The sequence below is a fragment of the Pteronotus mesoamericanus genome, unplaced genomic scaffold (genome assembly GCF_021234165.1).
Source record: "Pteronotus mesoamericanus isolate MK-2021 breed Mesoamerican mustached bat unplaced genomic scaffold, CSHL_Meso_final contig_53, whole genome shotgun sequence".
NCBI classification, from domain to species: Eukaryota; Metazoa; Chordata; class Mammalia; order Chiroptera; family Mormoopidae; genus Pteronotus; species Pteronotus mesoamericanus.
Genome location: NW_026555195.1, coordinates 2,610,931 through 2,629,169, shown reverse-complemented (window position 1 = coordinate 2,629,169; position 18,239 = coordinate 2,610,931). Strand labels below are relative to the sequence as shown.

The window sequence follows — 18,239 nt, the reverse complement described above, 5'->3', positions numbered from 1 at the left end:
AATAGCACCTAAGATGGTGAAGCATAATGGATGAAATACTGAACGGTGTCCAGCATTAACTCACTCTGCCTATTTGGACACTAATACATTCCCCAGGATTTCAGCTATGTAAGAACTTCACTTCTCCTTGGGCGGCTGCGGGGGCGGGGTGGGTCCGGGGAATGTCCTAATCATTCTCAGGGTAGTTTGATAGCCTGGAAATAAAGAACTGAGCAAGGGAAAGCTAATGAGTTAATTTTGAAAATCTGAAATTTTAAAAAATATTGCTGAAGATGCCCTGGCTAGTGTGGCTCAATGTTGGAGCATTGTCCTGTAAACTGGAAGGTCATGGGTTCAATTCCCAGTCGGGGCACATGCCTAAGTAGTAGGTTCAGTCCCCAATCGGGATGCTTATGAAAGGCAAAATGGTTCTCTCTCACATCAATGTTTCTCTCCCTCCCTTCCCCTTTCTCTAAAATCAATAAACATGTGCTTGGGTGAGGATGGAAATAAAGAAATTGCTGAAAGTTTAATCTGTGCTCAGCACCACACTTTAAAACATAAAACATTATTCAGGAGTCTAAGCTCCAAATTAGGCAACTGAGTCCCTCTATGTGGGACAAGGTTTGAATTTCTCTTTTGTTTCTCCATCCATATTTTTTGAGCGGGGGTGGGTGGGTGGGGTGTGTGTGTGTGTGTGTGTGTGTGTGTGTGTGTGTGTGTGTTTTAGGTAGCACTGCGGAAATCAGAGATTATCCCTTAATGTAGTTAATCTCTACAAAACCTGGAATGTTATTTACTTCTCTTCTCCTCTTCCATACTATCTCACCCAAGAAGAGGTCTAGCTCTACTTCTATTTCTTTCCCCGTCGACTAAATGAGAAGAATATTAGTATCTCAAATGATTATTAAATAAGTTAATTCATGTAAGGTATTCAAAAGTTCCTGGTGCATGGTAGCTGTAAGTGTTTGCTATTATGTTTATTGGGTTTATCATTGTTATTATTGCCATTTTGTGAACCTCGTCTCTGATTTGGAGTAAGACAGTCCATTGTAGCTTGTACCACACATACTTCTCTTTGAAACAGAATTTTACCTAGCAACACCAATCATTTTTTCCTCTGAAGTCACTCTACCTTCCACATACACATGCCTCTCTCCAACTCCATGTTAGTGGTACAGGCTTAATCTAAAGGATTCTCAGCCTAGCGTCTGGATAAACCCAGCAGCGGATAGGAATTAGAGCTGAATCAGGTTAATTTCACATCTCTCACTCCACAGTGGATTTCATTACCTCAAAGGCTGCCTCGGAGACGTGCAGCCTCATCCTAAAGCCCAAGAGCTTAAATGAAAATAAGAGCACCACCAAGGCACCTAGAGAGTCACGCCTCATCCTCCCTGAAAGGCCTCGCAGCCCCTGACCCTGAAGAGCTGAAAATTCCAGCAGACACAGCGAGCTATGTATTTCCACAGCAGACTGCGCCCTCGCCATGAAGTGCTTTACCCACCTTCCGGGCGGGGATGTGGTAATGTAATCATTCAACTTTCATTATTTTTATCACTATTATTTCAAGGGATGGACAACACATTAAAGGGGAATAAGAAGCATATAAACTGTCACCCAAACCTCCACCTGAAAAGTGTCAGTAATTTTGAACACTCCCAGGGTCATCCTTAAAGTTCATAGTAAAATCAGAGCCAGCTGGAACCACAAAAAAAACCCCTCAATATTTAGTTGAATCCCAAGTACTTTATTGTAAATTATTTTGACTCCTCTCTCACTGCATAGGCATCCCATGTTATTTATTTCTAGAAAGGTTTGGAAATCTATCCTCAGAGCTAAGAGCCTAATCTCAATTTAAGAGAGTCCTTGCAAAATTCCCCCATTAAACTCCCACTTTCGGGCCTTTGACACCTCACAGAATGACAACAGAACCCTGGTCTGGGAAGAATGAAAGGAGGTATTTTTGTGACCTAGAATGACATCACCTGTTGTGGATCAGTGACAAGATTATTGCGCAACGGAGGAACCCTGCTTCCAATAGTCTAGTTCCGGGGCTGGGGGCGGGGGGTGGGCAAACTCCTGTTGCACACGGCCAGCGGGTAAATGTCTGAGGCTTGGGGGCCACAGTGCTTCTGTTGAAACTGCTCGCCCCTGCTAGCACCAGAGCCGCCACCGACAATCCATAAAGACATGGGCGTGGCTGTGCTCCCGTAAAATTTATGGACACTGTCTGGATTTCATACAGTTTTCGTATCACAGAATATTATTCTTCTTTTAATTCAGCCACTTACAAATGTAAAAACCATTCCTAGCTCGTGGCAGTTGAAAAAGAGATGGTAGGCCAGAGCTGGCCTCCCTTTGCTCTGGCTGTCTAGAAAAACACAGTAACATGTCACTCCCCCGAGCCTGCCTGCTTCCTGCACAGTAAGTCATTGCACATGTTCGCCACACTTTCAGCTTTTCAAAGCATCGCATTAATACTCCTTAATCAATCATTCCTCCCCAACACACTGGGGAGGGCAGTCTGTTTTACCAATGGCAGAAACTGAGGCACTGAGGTGTCGCAGAACAGCTCAGCGGGGGACCCAAGAAGAGAGGCTTTCTGACAGATCTACACTCGAACCCCCACTCCCGACTGCCCCCTTCCATCAAGTTCACGTGACTGTTTGCATGGCACTGCGTGAATACCATTACTATATTAGAATGTAATAATAATGATCCGTCGTGACCCGGGATGATGAAACCCTTTAATGCATCACTAATATATATGCTGATGAGTCTCCATGTGTGGCTGGGCGGGTCGTTGCCCAATCCGAAGTGCCTGACTGCTGTCAGTTATGAGGAACGCCTCTGGTTATAAGCACGTACTCACGGGGCAACGTCCAAAATGAAAAATTCCATTCGCATGTTAAAATTTTATTTCCTACTGGGGACAACAAATGCCGAACAAGCCCGTGAAGATCCCCGCTTCAGGACAGTAACTGGCTTCCTTACCCTGGCTCTTCTTTCGCCCTTTGCCAACATTCCTTCTCATCTCCCGCCTCCCACCCCTGCCCTCCTACTGGAACATAAGCATGTGCACTCTGCTTCTCTGAATTCACAGGTCTAACAGAATGTTCTCAATGAGCAGCCAAAGATCCCTATCTCCAACTGAGTCCTGTTTGAAAAATGGTTCTGAGGAGCCTGGGGACCAAGTCAGTCCTCCCTTGGCAAGTCAATACGCCTCTGTGGCAGCTGTGAGGACACAGCCACATGTCCTAGTCCCCCTGCTTCCACCTGGCCACCACCCACCATTGAACCTGCAGGAGGCCACTAGAAATTGCCGATAGGAGCCTTCACTGGAATGGCTGGGCACACGTAACACACCCCTCTCTGGGCCTTCCTTCACAGCATGAAAAGGGAGGCAGCCTCATCCAGAGAATTTTTCTCACACCATAGAGCGGATTCACCCATTAAAGTATTGCATCAGCAGATATGTGACTTCCCAAGACACAAGTGGCGACTAGTTGAGAGTCACAATCCCAGGAAAAATCCATGCAGAAGCCTTGTCCACGCAGCCCTTTCCACAGAACGGCCATTGTCACCACTTAGCAGACAGTCCTACAGCAGCCCCAGCAGCAACCCGAAAGCTGTCACCTAAGGCTTTGTCTGCAGCTCCCTCTAAATCACAGGCCCTGTAATATACTAGGACAGCCGTTGAGCCTCAGACAACTACCTTCTTCCACCCCATATTCACTTCTGAAAAAAGAGGCTGTCCCTAACTTCACTCTTCAAAGAAGACATTACACGTGTTGAGAAATCCTGCCACTTCTCTGAAAAACTTCTTGAGGCGCACAGCTGCATGATGAAACATTTCTTCAGGGTAATTAATCCTAAGCAACTCTTGTACAAACTAGAGTAACAATGCCCATTCTGTGAGGCGGTTGTGTTGGCCTGTGTATGCCATTCATTTACAAATTTACAAAATCCCAAATTCACATTCTAAAACAGAAAGGTGGGGAGAAATGAAACATACCTGTTCATGAACACGCAAACTTAAACAGCTCACAGACCACCCAGGTTGCAAGAGGCTTTGCCAGGCAGCCAATGCAATGACATAACCCACAAGAATGCTCTAGAGTGAAGTGTTGGGGTTTTTTTCAGGATATTTCATTTTTCCTGAGTTTACTTCACCATTATAGTGATAGTTCCCTGAAGGGCTGTGCTTCAGTCAACCAAGAGGAGGTTATTATTATAAGATAATTGTTTTTAATAGAAACCATCAATTACTGAGCACGTATGTGCCAGGAACTACACTAAAAGCTTTACATACATTATCTCATTTAACCTACATGACTAACCCTATTAGGTAGTTATTATTTTCTTCCTTTTACAGATGAGGAAATTGCATGTCAGAGAGATTAAATGACTTGCCTAAGGTCACACAGACAATAATATGCAAACAAACCCAGGACCATGACTCAAAAACCCATACACTAGGATCATTCCACTAAATGGCTTCCTACAGTTGAGTCATGGGGTGTAAATTATATCAACCTCATCTTTAAGCTGTTATCTACACTTTCAGGGTTACCAAACTTGACTTTTCATCATAGACAAAACTTTTTAAAAATAAGATTCCCAGAAGCACCTCAGGCTGGCTAGATACAATGTGAAAAATGAATTAATCTCTTATTCTTTTAAGTGATACCAAACCAGTTGGCCAGATTTTTTTTTCCCCACTGAACTTAATAACAAGTATTTCATTCAAAATATGCCAAGTCTCGATTATCAAGGCATTTGTCTGGCATTTAGTTATTAAGCATCTTCTCTCTGGTTCACAATAACAAACGAATGGCAATTCCACCTTTGACTACCCTAGAAAAGCTTTTCTCAGGGAACCACAGTTCGTCGAAGAACCATGACTGCTAAAGGAGCCTTGGGAATGTCACCCAGTTAAGGACACTGCCATCCAGAGACAAGGAGAGGAGTTCAGTGTCCCTCAGCCGGACAGCATCAAGTCTGTAACCTCCCCACCACTTCGCTTTCTCCGAAGGCTGCCCTGCTCCTTAGAATTCTTGTGGAATCACTCAGAAGTCCCAGCCATCACGGGAAACGAGAGACTGGCACACATGGCATGAGCATAAATGTGCAGAAAGGAGTTAATAGGTTCCAAATGAATTCCTACGGATGTCGCTTTATATATAGCAGGGAGCCTCCCCTGAAAGGGACAGGCTGGAGTGCTAGTTTACATACTTGCAAATAATAGGTGTTAGGTCTTATGGAACGTTCTATTGAAAAAGACAGGCCTGAGTTCCAGTTTCAACCAGGCCAATTGCTCCTGTGGCCTGCTTGCTAGTTCTTAACTTCCTGAGTCTCTCTCCTCACCGGAAAAGCAGCGATAGCTCTATTTTATTTAGAGTCTCTATTTCATCTAAGTGCCTTTTTCTTTTTTTGGGATCATGTATCAGAGTTGTATTTATTTTTATTGTGGTAAAATAAACACAATAGTTATCATGTTAATCATTCACAAGTACACAACTCAATGGCATTAAATGCAACCACAGCATTGTGTGACCATCAACACTCCTGTACCTTAAACTCCTTCGTCATCTACCGCATAAACTTTGTGCCCATTGAACACTAAATTTCCTTCCTCTCAACCCTTGGAGAATGCTATTTTATTCTCTGTCTTTATGAACTTCCCCATTCTAAGCACCTCATATTCTGGCCTTAATGCAGACAAGCACCCAGTGCCTGGCGCACACTGTCACCATTTATAATTACTGTCATTTCTATTTTTGAGTTCCCTAAAAATTGAATCAGATTCTCCTTATGTAGCAAACTGCTGCAACTGCCAATAGGATGTGCCTTTACACTCTACTTGAAACTGATGGAAACCATGCTTCCAAAATACAGAGCCGTCTAACGTGCTAAGAGCATTAATGAGTTACCATGATATCCAGGGATAACAAAAGTAACAACAGCCTCCCCAGAAACCTCCTCTGGGGTGACTTCAATACAACTTCCACTCATGAAAACGAAAGGACTTGGATTGGAACCTTGTGAAAATATGTTCCTCTCTCTCTCAGTAAAACTTGCTAAGAGCTACCATAAGCGCCCTAAGTCTTCCCTTGTGTCTCCCCAAGGAGTTCAGAGAGACGCTCCAAGGCAGGTCTGTCGGGTTTGTTGCCAGCGAACGGACTTTCCCAGGTCGCAAGGGCAGTCCTTCTGAGAAAAGAGAAAAGAGCCGTCCTTTTCTCTCTGTCGCCGCAGGGCGGCTCTTTGGAACGTTTCTCTGGGTAAGATGTGCTCCGTTCACAGCCCGAGCTTCCGAGCTTCATGAGGAATAAGATTTCACTGAAGGGAGGTGGAGGGCTGACCGACTTGAGGGAAGGTTCAGCCCCCTGGACTGAGCCCAGCCGCCGTGCGCTGCGTGCGCAGAGGACTTGCTCCTGCCACCCAGGAAAGTCTGTTCACTGGCAACAAATCTGATAGATCCACCATCCTTTCAGCCATGTCCAATTTGGCCGCAGTCCTCTGGATGTGGTCATTAATTCCTGCTGACCGTGGTGCACTGCCAAGGGCCAAGGTACAGCGACAGCGGCTATAAAAGGTCTGAGAGGGCCCGTGAGGGCTTTGATTTAGTGCTTTCTTCTCTGCTCTGTGTGTACTTAGGCAGAGAGGGCTGGTCTGGAAAGGGGAAACCCTTTGGCAATCTCTTAACTATATGAACTGTTTCATCCACACTCAGGAGTATTTTCCCTCGGAAGGGACACAGGACGGCAGAGCTCCTAAAGGCCCCTGTTTTCATCAAAATGTCTCCAAGTTATAGTTCTAAACTGGTACGACGTATTTTGCGAAGAGAAAAATGTCTTGGCTGTTGAGATAGACTGAACAAAGCATCTGCCACCCCAGTTGTCACTGTATGTGGTCTTGGTTAACTTCTCCAAACCCCAGGATGACCATTTATTACCCCAAACAGACAGCTCTCTGTGTGGTTACCATGGTGACGGTTCCCATCTCTTCCTAACAACCCCCGATACCACACATCAGACAAAGTTTAAAAATCCAATCGTGGTTACAAAATATGAAGAGAACACAGCCAGTTTATGAACTTATATCAATTCAACATCATTCTTCCCTGTTAAGAAACCATTTTAACCTTTTTAGATCTTTGGCATTCACAGCTGTCCCTGGATGATTTTTTGTTAAATTGTCAATAACAATGGACCATTTTCAAAACCCAAGAGTGATATATCAAACCAGCAAATACTTATAAAAGCGAGATGCAGTAAAAGGCAATTTATTGTGGTTTTAAATATCATTGAGCAGTGAGGGGACGGGAGGCCCAATGCCTGTTGCTGGCATGGTTATTGATGTATAGTTGGAAAAAACAAACACACACTTCCCAGAAATTCTGTCCAGCTGTAGGGCCCAGCTCAGAAACCATTTACTCGTATGCTAAAGCATTACTGGGGGACAAACAGTTATCTTGGTCATAAATAATGTCCCCAGACAGCCAGAGGAGGTAAGCAAGATCCAAACACCAATTTCAGAAGCCAGAGTGGCTGTTTTAGTGTGAGTTATACACGTGTCTAACTTTTTTTTTATTTCCCCTCTGTGAGACTGAAAAGCTTCTGTTTCAGGATAAAAAAGCTATTAAGAAAGCCATCAAACGTTCCACAAGATCAAGGGTTTCATGCATATGGGGGTCTCCCATACTATCGTTTTTCAATGTTTATATTATAGAAAATTTCAAACATACAGAAAAGTACAAAGAATAATTTAATGAACATCTGTGTACTTACGACCGAGCTCTGTCAAACCTTAATGCTTGGCCATCTTTACATTCGGGCTTTTCCTTAATAAAGACTTACACAGGAACATAAAAACCTATGGGTAGTCCTCTTTAATCCCATGCCCTTACCTCCCTAAACAATATGTGGTGTTAGTTTGCATGTTTTCAAGCATTGTATAAATGGGGTCAGACTGTGTCAAACTACAACTTGTTTTTTCCCTCAGGATGGTATTTCTAAAATGTATCCATATTAACACGAGTAGATGTGATTCATTCATTTCATTACTGCATGAAAACCATAGCACATGTGAGCTATCTTTTTTCCTTCTGAAAAGCAGTTTGATTGTTTCAGATTTTTCATTTCACAAACAACGTAGACATGAGCATCCTTATACACGCATCGTTGGCACATGTGTGATGGAGTCTCCAGGCACATGCGCAGAAGGAGTGCTGAGCACACGTGTGCACCTGCGGTTTTGCTGGGCGTTACCACACCCCTCTCCCAAGTGATTGTACCAAATAACACTCCCACCATCAGTGTAGGAGAATGTCTATTGCTCCACATCCTTGTCATTAATCTTTATTGTCAGATTCTCTCATTTTTGCCTGTCTAATGGGTATGAAATGATGTCTCATCTTTGTGTTTACTGGGTCACCAGTGACGCAGAACATCCTGCCACATTCACTGGCCATCCAGGTCTTCATTTCTATGATTTGCCCATTTTTCTACTTGTCTTTTTTGTTATTGCTTGTAAGAGATCTTTCCATATACTGTGACGTTGAGAATGTTGCTTAACATCTCAGGTACCCATGAGTAAAGCAGAGATAATAATAACTATCTCTTAGGGACGATTTGAGGCCGATCAGAGAGCCCTGAGTTCCATGCCTACTACATGTTAGACACTCAAAAACCATCAATATTTCTGTTACTGTCATGAATAGGAACAAGGTTCAGGATATAAAGTATTTCTAGCCTTTCTCCCAAATCTGCGGCCTCCTGTGGAATAAGCAGTGCAGGTCTCAGGAAGAGCAGTCTCTGCAACTCTCCGTGTCCGGGCGGCTTCCCCGTGACACAAAGGCATAACATCAGCACTTGGTTGTTTGTAAGTTACCATTAGGGAAAGGTGGAGTCCAGCCCCCCAGGTATCGCTTAAACGAAACATCAAAATTACACTGCCTTCAGTCCGCAAGTGGCTGTGACCGCCTGTGAAATGACCATGAGCCTGCATTGGTTATGTTAAAGAGGGAAAAGAACTCTAGGAAGAGGGGGATGGGCCGTGGAGGCTGGCGGGTCAGTCAGTCGTAGAGACCTGCCCAGTACTCCGGAGAGGGAAGTATGGCTGACTTGAAGAGATTCCACCAGGCCCCAGACCAGTCCATAGCCCCACATACCATATGTGATCCTCGGATAAGAAAAGACACAGGACAAACATAAGTTTTTCTGTAATTATGACCAAAAGTCCACGGCATCACCCAAGTGGCAGCCAATCCTATCCAATGAATGCACACTCTGAAAATATGTATCTATCCCCAATATCCAGAAGAACATGTTCTAAGGACAGCTTGATAAACTGGAGAGATGCAATAAAAAGGAATCACGTCATCTTCTCTGCTGGCACCCTTAACATATTTAGTTTGGTGTTGAGATCCTCTCATACTGGCTCCTGTTCGGTCGCAACCTGACCTTTCCTTGGAGAAAGGCCGTGTTCATTCATCCTATGAGCTCTGCCAGTGGAGTCAGGAAGCATATATAGCTGCTGTCCAGGCCTATCAAGTAGTCCTGACATCAGCTTCAACTGGTGACAGGCAGAGTCCCTTTTCAGATGTACTTGCACATCGTCTAACGTTCAGAATCATCTCTCTCCGTGTTCAGTTTCAACTGGCACTAAAGAAAGCAGACTTTCCTTAGTGACTGAAGGCAGAGGCACTCTATCTGCCTGTCTTCTCCAGAGCAATCATGTGTAAGAGTCAACTCTAGCCCAAATATAATTAGACCATCTTCTGATATTTATCTAGGTGCCCTGGTTTGTTTCTGAAACGTGAGCCAAGTTTCCACTTTCAAGAAGTTAAATTGCCATATAAAAATGCCGTGGTGATGATGAGTAATTAGACACTGCAATGGAAAATTAACTGTGTTTTTATTTAGAGCATTAATTTTAACAAGTCATTTCTTTCTCTAACTGTTATTAATCTGCAATAAAAATAACTTAAATCCAGAGGGTTTGCAAAGGTTTTTCTGGTTAAAACAAATTTTTAAAAATAGGGTATTTAGTTCGCTAACGCCACCACGTTTGTACAAGGCCCAGATCTGAGCTCCGTTATTGATAAATTCTAATGCCAATGCTAATCTAATCACCCGTGCTGTGGAGGAAGAAAGAACCATTCTGACCTCACAATCAGCTAAAACGGAGGCCGAGAGGCAGACACCGGCCGGGTGGGACAGAAGGGCTCTGCCACATGTAAAAAGTCACTACCCGAGTATGCTCAGTCCTCCTCTTTCCTTCCTCTTTGTCATACTGCTTCTGAGGGAGGTGGGCCACCGCAGCAGAGTGGTGTGTGGCGCTTCTGTGGAAGTTCTCGCTTAGAAGAAGGCTAACTGAGCAGCGAGCGAGGGGTCCTCTCCCCACACTAAAACACCAGCTCCCCAGGACACTGTAGTCCCCAAAGGGATGTAAAGGGAGGCTCCAATATACACATCTCATCCCAATCTTTGCAGCCCTCTAATCGTATTCCAGTTAAGGTTCATCACCGGACTTAGCTACAGGGCCCGAATTAATTGCACTCGGGCAGGACAAGCGGCAGGCGTGGCGGATCAGGCTCACAGCACAGCGGAGGTTCACAGGCTTCATACAAACGTGGGAGCCTGGCTTTCACGTCTGTCCCTTTTTCTCCCTGACCTCAAAACAGGGCACATAACACCCAAAATTGCTCTTGGGTTCACATTGATTCGGCCCTACCCAATGAATGCTAAATGCTGCATGTGTCTAAGTGCAATCAACTTTAGTCACTTATACAGACGGAGAGAATTTTAGAAGCCACCTCTGTCTTTCCCCTACAGCCTTCTGAAGGACACCGTGCCACATGCAAGGCTGAACCGAGTAGCTTCAAGAGTTTCCAAAAAAAGTCACTTTTTCTTTTTCCCTATGCCTTTCAGTTTTTGTTTGGTCTTAATCTCTCTTTACAATCCAAACATCTTTTTTACAATCCTTATTGCTTTTCATATAGATTCCTGGGATATATTAAACCTAACGGTATTTTCATTTAAATTCCTGAGGTATGTTAAAACTAGCAACTTTATACTGCCCATGCTTGTATCACAAATTCTGTTTTCAATCCAGAGATACAACCGAAAAACACACTAACTAGCATATCTGCAGGAAACTGATTTCACAAAAGAGTCGCTATGTATACAATTTCATTTGCGTTGCATTTAAAGAGGTTAATATGACAATTTTGCTTGTGATAACACCCTTTAGGTGGAGTTCAAAGAGAAAATTCCATATGGTAAGCGACAGTAGTAAATTGTCATAATGTTCCCCGATCCCAGTTCCAAACTGCCCGTCATATACTCAAGAGAACAACTTAGAAGGGCTTGGATGTGGTTCTACGAGTAGCTTTGAGAACTTTTTAAAATATCCTAACTGTTAGTCAAGATTTAAAATACACTAGAAAATAATGACTCATAACAGTGCATCACCAAGCAAGTATATATATTTCTGAATTAAATTACTGAATTCAATGAACCTGAAGATGACAGGTATTTGGAGAGGTATTTTAACTTGTAAACTACATTTCCAATCATTTTCCTATTTGCTAATTAGAAAATTAGCAAATTGCTAATAAGAAACTGCTCACGAACCATTCACTAGTTAAAACTGCCTCCTTAAAGAACCCCTCAGCATCTCTATTCAACAAAGGAGTTATAAAATTTAAAGAGTAATGAAACCACAGCTGACATCTCAAAAGAACTCAGCCCCAAATATAGTCTGACCCTGAATGAGTCCTGTGTCCCGGGTATCTCTTGATTTATTTACCCTTACAATGGGAACAGGAGAAGCAGTTATGAGTAACCGCTAATAAAAGCCTAAATTTGCCTCTGGCAGAAATGCAAATGCCTGTTCATAATGATCAGTTTCCCCAACCCCAGTTTACATTTCTCCATTAACATTCCAGTGCCCAGCTCCCAGTTCCCAAGATCCTACGGGTTTTGTTTCTGACTAAAAGACCGAGCTCAGTTGGGGGAACCACTGGAGCCAAGTCTATGAAGCAGGAGCTGGCTCCCTCCCTCCCAAAGATGTCATTATACACGTCCGCACCTCATTTCATTTTTCACTGAGATGACACCCAATCTTTGTGATAAAAAATGAATCCAAGGACACCACCCCAAACAACTTGTTTCTCTTGGACCCACCAAAGGATAAAATGTTCTCAATGCCACCTGCTAAGATAAACACCCTTCCCCAAATGCCCCCTTTTAATTGGCTGGTTGACTGTCCCTTGGGTGTGACTGCTCAAATTTACCCTGGGTGTGTAACCAAGTTGGAAAAGTCTTCCTGATTTCTGGGCACCCTAACAAGGAGGACAGAAGAGTATAGCATGGACTGAAGCTATGTTTAAGCACTGATGCGATCCTAGTGCTTTGCAAAAAAAGTCTCTTCTGCTTGGGGAGACTGGTGTGTGATCCCTTCCAGTTCCACAGCCCCAGTCATCTGTGTATTAAGACTGGCCACCAAAGGTCACAGAGAGGTTCAACAGAACCATTCTGCTGCGGAAGGGGAAAGGAATTAGACTATGGTTTTAACAGAATAATTAAAAGTCATATCCTAGTAATGGGTTGTAAAATATCCAAATATCTATATTCGCCTTCCCCAAATGTGTATGTGCCAGTCCAGGGTAATTCCAGGTTAGGATATAAATAATTATAATAAATTATAAGTAATTAGCACAATAGGTTGGTTTCTCAATATCCTCATATAAAATCTCTTAGGGCAAAAGGTTACATTCTTGTTTTTGTGAAGCATGTTATTCGCTTTTTCCAAACACTCCTCAAATTTAGAAACTCTGCCTATATCTGAAGATCAAACTGAAAGAGAAATCCTTCAAAAGCTACTGTGCCGATGCCCTGCACCCCATTCCGCCCTGGGAAGCCGGGTTTCTTCAGGCAACCCTTCCACGAAGAAACATAAATCACAGCCAGAAAATACAGTGTTTATGAAACCGTCAACTGCACCTCGTTTTTGGCCTTCAATCACTGCCAATGTTCTAATGTTTGAGTGATCGTTACTGACTTCCAAATGGCAATATAGTTCTATTCTGAATGAGGATTACTGTAATCAGATTTAAAAATAAGACCAATGTGTTATATGCTAAATTAATTCTAAACTTATTCCGCATCTCAATAATGGTCTGAATGAGAAACCTGTGCTCAAATGGCAGTTCCCTTTGCACTTAGTTTTTTAAATTTTATTTTAAATTTAATAACAAACATTCCTTTACTTTGGCTTAGAAGGATTCCCTTTCTCAAGGATATAATGTGATTTAGAAACAGCTTTCTAAGACTAAAATTACTGCATTTATAATAAGGAAGGGCCTGTTAATATAAAGAATAATTTTTTTAAAGATGAGTATTCTGTTAATGTTAGAGTATCTAATAATAAATTACTGTCAGGTGATTATTTTCCTGATGTAAAATGTTTTCACTTCCTAGTTTACTTGAATTCACGCTTTTCTGTCTGAGGAGATTCAGTAGCATAAATTGACATTTCAATTACTAAATCTGAACAACACAGATTGCTTAACTATGCAGAGACTTTTAAAATGCTATCACTTTCCTTCAACCTCAATTTTATGTACTTATTGTGCAGGGTGGTAACTTTTTTATCTTCTCATTATTTTACCTGATAAAGTTCACTTCTGTTGGTTATTTAAAGCTTAAGACAGCAAACCAAAGGTTGAGAAAAAGTTCAGTAACTTTAATTCCAATGTATGCCTTTCAGTTGATTTGAACTTTTTATGTATTGGTTCCACCAAAAGTGCTAGTCATCTATAAACGGGGTGGGGGGGGGGACAAATTATAGTTTCATTATGGATAAGAGATGCCAGGAACTTATTGCTGTTTTTTTAAATTAATTTTTTTAAAAAGATTAAGTTCATCCAATCTAAGATTTTGATCCTGAACATAACTGTTAAAAGCAACAAAAATGCTTTGAAAGCAGGGTAAGTAGGGTATTTGCAAAACCTTTGCGAAGTCACTAATGGGATTCCCATGATCTAATACATGTAAGGCTTTAACTGTAATCGTAAACCCACTGAAAGCTTTGAATCTGAAAGTATGAACTATTGTAGCCAGTTTTTATGGGTTTAATTCCACTGGTAAATCCCAGTTTCTGTCTTTTAAATCTCAACTAGAGCAAAATCACAACACATTTTCAAAAGTACAATGTAAAGAAAGCAAGTGCTGAAATGATAGGGCAAGAAAACCACAGCCAGCAACACCTCCCCCCCTAACTAGCAATGAACATCAAAAGCACAAAACTGAGCAAAACCTAGTTCAGAATCTATGTGCAGTTCACTTTTCACACTCCGAAAGCATCACATGCATCGTTTTATTTTCCTCTGATTTCTTTCCCAAACAAGGTTCCATACAACATAGAACTTAGCCTCAACTGATGATTGAATCACTGTTTTCAGAGGTCATTTATTACTCATTTTCTGGCAGGTTTTCTCCTATGATCCAATTCCTTGACTGCTAAAAGACAGGAAAAGCTGCCTTCAAATCAACGCATGGCACAAAGTCACTACAAAAAAATTGCTGGCACTATGCTCTACCTACGTGTTCAGCAGTTGTTCTGTTTTGTCCTGGGAACCTCCAGGTTATGCGGTCTTAGCCGGGTGCCCTGGGATGTGTGATTAATACAGGTCCTCTCTTTTGCCTCCAAAGGATTTGAGTTATTGTAGCAAATGATTATTTATGCTCAAAACAAGATTCAGCCTCCCTCCCCTACCCGATTTCTATGGAGACTATTCATTCACCCAGGCGTTTGCAAGGGGCAGGCACAGCAATGTAAAAACATCAATATCAAGGATATCTACATTGTTTCTAAAAGTTCTTCTTTGTTTCTTCTTTTGCATATTTCTTGGTTTTGAAAATTCAGTATTACAAGTCTTGTTATGGACTATTGGGCCTAATTCTGCCTCACAGACAAATTAATTTTACAAAGCTATAATTGAACATGGTATTCATTTTATAGCCAAATACATGTAGGAACAACTTGGTTTGAGAAGAACTTGATGTATTTACACATATGTGTAAATCCCTGTAGGACGATCAGTGGAATCAACAGAAAATAAAAGATTCCAAGCATTGTGCACTAGCAGCTCTTGGCCTGAAAAGGTTTTTCAAAAATGCTGCTGGCTTTTCACTCTTGCAATGTAAGTGTAATTAAATTAATTTTGTGACATCCATGCAAACTTAACCTCAAAGGTTCTTTTGGTTTGGAAATGCCATATTTTTACCTTGAGTTGAAAGCACAGTCAGTAACTTTTTTGGTAAAAATTTCTTCAACTTTTTTGGCTGCTTTGTTTTGTTTTGTTTTGCTATACCTACGTTTAGACAGTCTAAACCCTCTCTAAGCGCACTCCAAGTTTATTATAGACACCTTTAGATTTATTTTTACGTAAAGCTACACTGTTTTTAATGTATTTATTAAGTGCTCTTTATCATCACTATTGCTCTTAGCTCTTGTAGAGAAAGGAACCCGGATTTGAGGGTGTTTATATTGTTATCATTGTTGTGTTTAGTTTAGCGGGCACTTAAAACTAACTCCTCAGCTTGCACCACAATGCGACCTGTTCCAGAACTACTTCCCCCAAAGGAGATCCTTTTAAGCAAAGTTCAGTGAATCCAGGATTTTGTTGAGAGCCTCTGGATACCGATTTACTTGTAAAATTCCCAGCGAAGTCAGGAGATTGGAGTTCACTCCAGATGAGAAGCAAACACCACTTCCTGAAACAATGATTTAGGCGCTGAACCAGGTCAAGAGTTTGAGCTTTCTGGTTGAGAACCAAGGCGGCGCTGGGAAGGAGGAAGGGTCCCCCGGCTCTGGCGGCCCGCTTCTGTGGCGCGACTGCCGTCCCTTCATTTCCAACCTAGTGATCGACACCTTGACAAGCCCTTCCCAGGCTGCAGTCGCCTTCGCAATGCCCGCCGCTGACAAGCCTAGTCCTCTGCACGCAGAGGGCTCCCCGGGGCCTTCCCTCTCGTACCCGGGCGGGAGAACAGAGGCGGTAAAGCGCCCGACAAGGGCTTGAGAATTACCGCACCCACCAGTCCCCCAGCGGGGCGTCTTACCGGTACAGGAATGCAGGGGCTTGGGTCGTACGACCAGAGACGGGCACATGGAATAGAGGGAAAGTTTCTCAAAGTAGTCGCAGGTCTCCTTGGAGAGGATCTCGTCGATCATGAAAGTCTTGTAGCGCCGCCTGGCTGCTTTGAGTTGGCCGGGCGAGCTCAGCCTCAGCTCCGCGTGGCAGTGCATGGTGAGCAGGGGCGGCGGGGGAAGGCGCGCCGGTGGGGTCTCTGCCCCGCGCCTCGGCAGCCAGGAGGCGGCGGAACCCTGGATAGGCGCGAAGGGGAGCGGGCACCCGGCGCGCCGGCCGCGCGTCTAGACCCACCCGCAGATCAGCATCTTCGCCGCGCCTTTTTGGGACACGGCAACTGTCAATCAGAGCGCGCTTCCTGCAGGGCCGGGTGCGGAGTCGCTAGACTCCGAGGGGCGTAGGCGCCCAGCCAGCCTGTGCCGCCCGGGCGGGAGCCTGCGCGCCGCGTGCCCGCCGCTCTCCGTGCCTCCTCCCGCTGGTTGGTGTCTCACGCTCCTCTGCCTGCCTCTCTATTTTAAGACACTCGCTTGGGCTCTCCTCCCCGCCCCCCTCCTGGAGCGAGCTCCAGGTGTGTGTGTGTGCGTGTACAGTGTGTGCGCGCTCGAGTGTGCGCGCAGGACGGGGAGCGCGCCCCGCCCCGCCCGCAGGCCTGGACTACGCGGGCCGCTGGCCCCGCCGGCCCCCACTCACCTCGTCCGAGCGCGTCTTGCCACCCTCCTGGCCCCGCTCCCGCCGCCGGCAACCTAGCAGACCGGCGCGTCTAGGTCTCTTACTAGAAAGAAGTCGTCCTCGCCGAGTCTCCTGAGGGCTTCCGCCACAGAGCCAGCGCCTCCGTGGACCAGTGTGCCTCTCTCCTTCCCTGCGGACCCCGGCCCGCCCTCTCCTGAGGACTGCGGCTGCCCCTTCCGTCCTCCACGCTCGCTACCCGCGCGCAGAGCACCCGGCGTTTGCACCGACAGCAAACTTGACTGCCCCATGGAGATCCCAAATCAGAGATAACCCTTGCCCTGTCCGTTATCCCAGTAATAAACTGTAAAAATAGAATATTAACCAACAAAAGCGTGTGCTCCTTTTTATTTTTAAACTCGGTTCATAAATGTTTTCCGTCGCCGGAAGGAGCAGCGCAGCGCGATCCCAGGGCGCAGGCGTCCCCTTCTCAGACAGAGCGTTCTCGGCACCTCGGAGCACAGGACATCCCCGGCAAAGCGACTTTGGTTCCCCGTCCCTCGCCACGCGCAGGGTCCGGAGAGCCGCGAAGACATAAGCGTATTTAGCGGTTGGTCTTCTTTCTCCTGGGTGCCTGCCAACCGAGTGCGTTCCACACCGTATCTGTAGGAAATTTTGTTTCCAGTTGCAGTCGTTGGGCAAGGAGTCCCCGCCCAGCCACCGCGCCGGTGGTCCGCGGAAACGGCTCCGGGGCTCCGGGTGCAGATACAGATGGCCTTCTGTGAGACCCAGTTTGGGGCTGGTGACATTTCCTCACTCGAAACCTGCAATCCCCCGAATCTCGGAGGGCTCTCCCAGGAGCTGCTTTGCCCGGGAGCGAGTCACCGCGGAAGCAAATCGACCCTCGCGCGCGGGCCGGTGGTTCGTCGCTGAGGGAAGGGACAGAGATAGGGAACTAATCTTTAAGCACTTGGAGCAAATAGACAGTAATAAAATGGATCAGAACAAAACAACAAATAAGGCTCCTTTGAGGAACTTCATTCCCGAAGTGTGTTTGTGCCCTTCCATCCCCTCCTTTCCATTTACAATCGTTTATTTTTATACTCCAAATCCAGGCAGGGGTGGCTGCAGGACCCGCCGGAACTGTGGCAGAGGTCCCGACAGCGGCGCGCTTCCAGCAGCAAGGCCCGGGGGTCACCACGCTGGGCCGCGGCGCGCCTCCCCTCTAGCCGCAGCCCCCGCGGCGAGTCCGCTGTCCCGCACCGAGCAGATGACTGCTCGCCCATCGATCAGCCCGGCCTCGCCGTCTGGCACCAAGACTGAGGAGTTCTGGGCTCAGGAGGAGCAGGGGCCCGTGGGGTCCCAAGGGCGCTGCGTTCGCGCCGAGGACAGTCTTGCCCCTCGGGGAGTGCGGAGCTGTGGGCAGCCGCGG

The 18,239-nt window shown here is 45.0% G+C and overlaps 1 protein-coding gene across 1 annotated transcript in view; it reads right to left on the bottom strand.

Moving 5' to 3' along the window:
- BARX2 (BARX homeobox 2) overlaps positions 1 to 16,624 on the bottom strand; it is a 77,617-nt gene extending 60,993 nt beyond the window's left edge. The window contains exon 1 of the mRNA XM_054579451.1: positions 16,113 to 16,624. Coding sequence (XP_054435426.1) covers positions 16,113 to 16,299 — 187 coding nt within the window. The 5' untranslated portion in view covers positions 16,300 to 16,624. The remainder of the gene's footprint in view (positions 1 to 16,112) is intronic.
- Between the last annotated feature and the right edge of the window lie 1,615 nt (positions 16,625 to 18,239).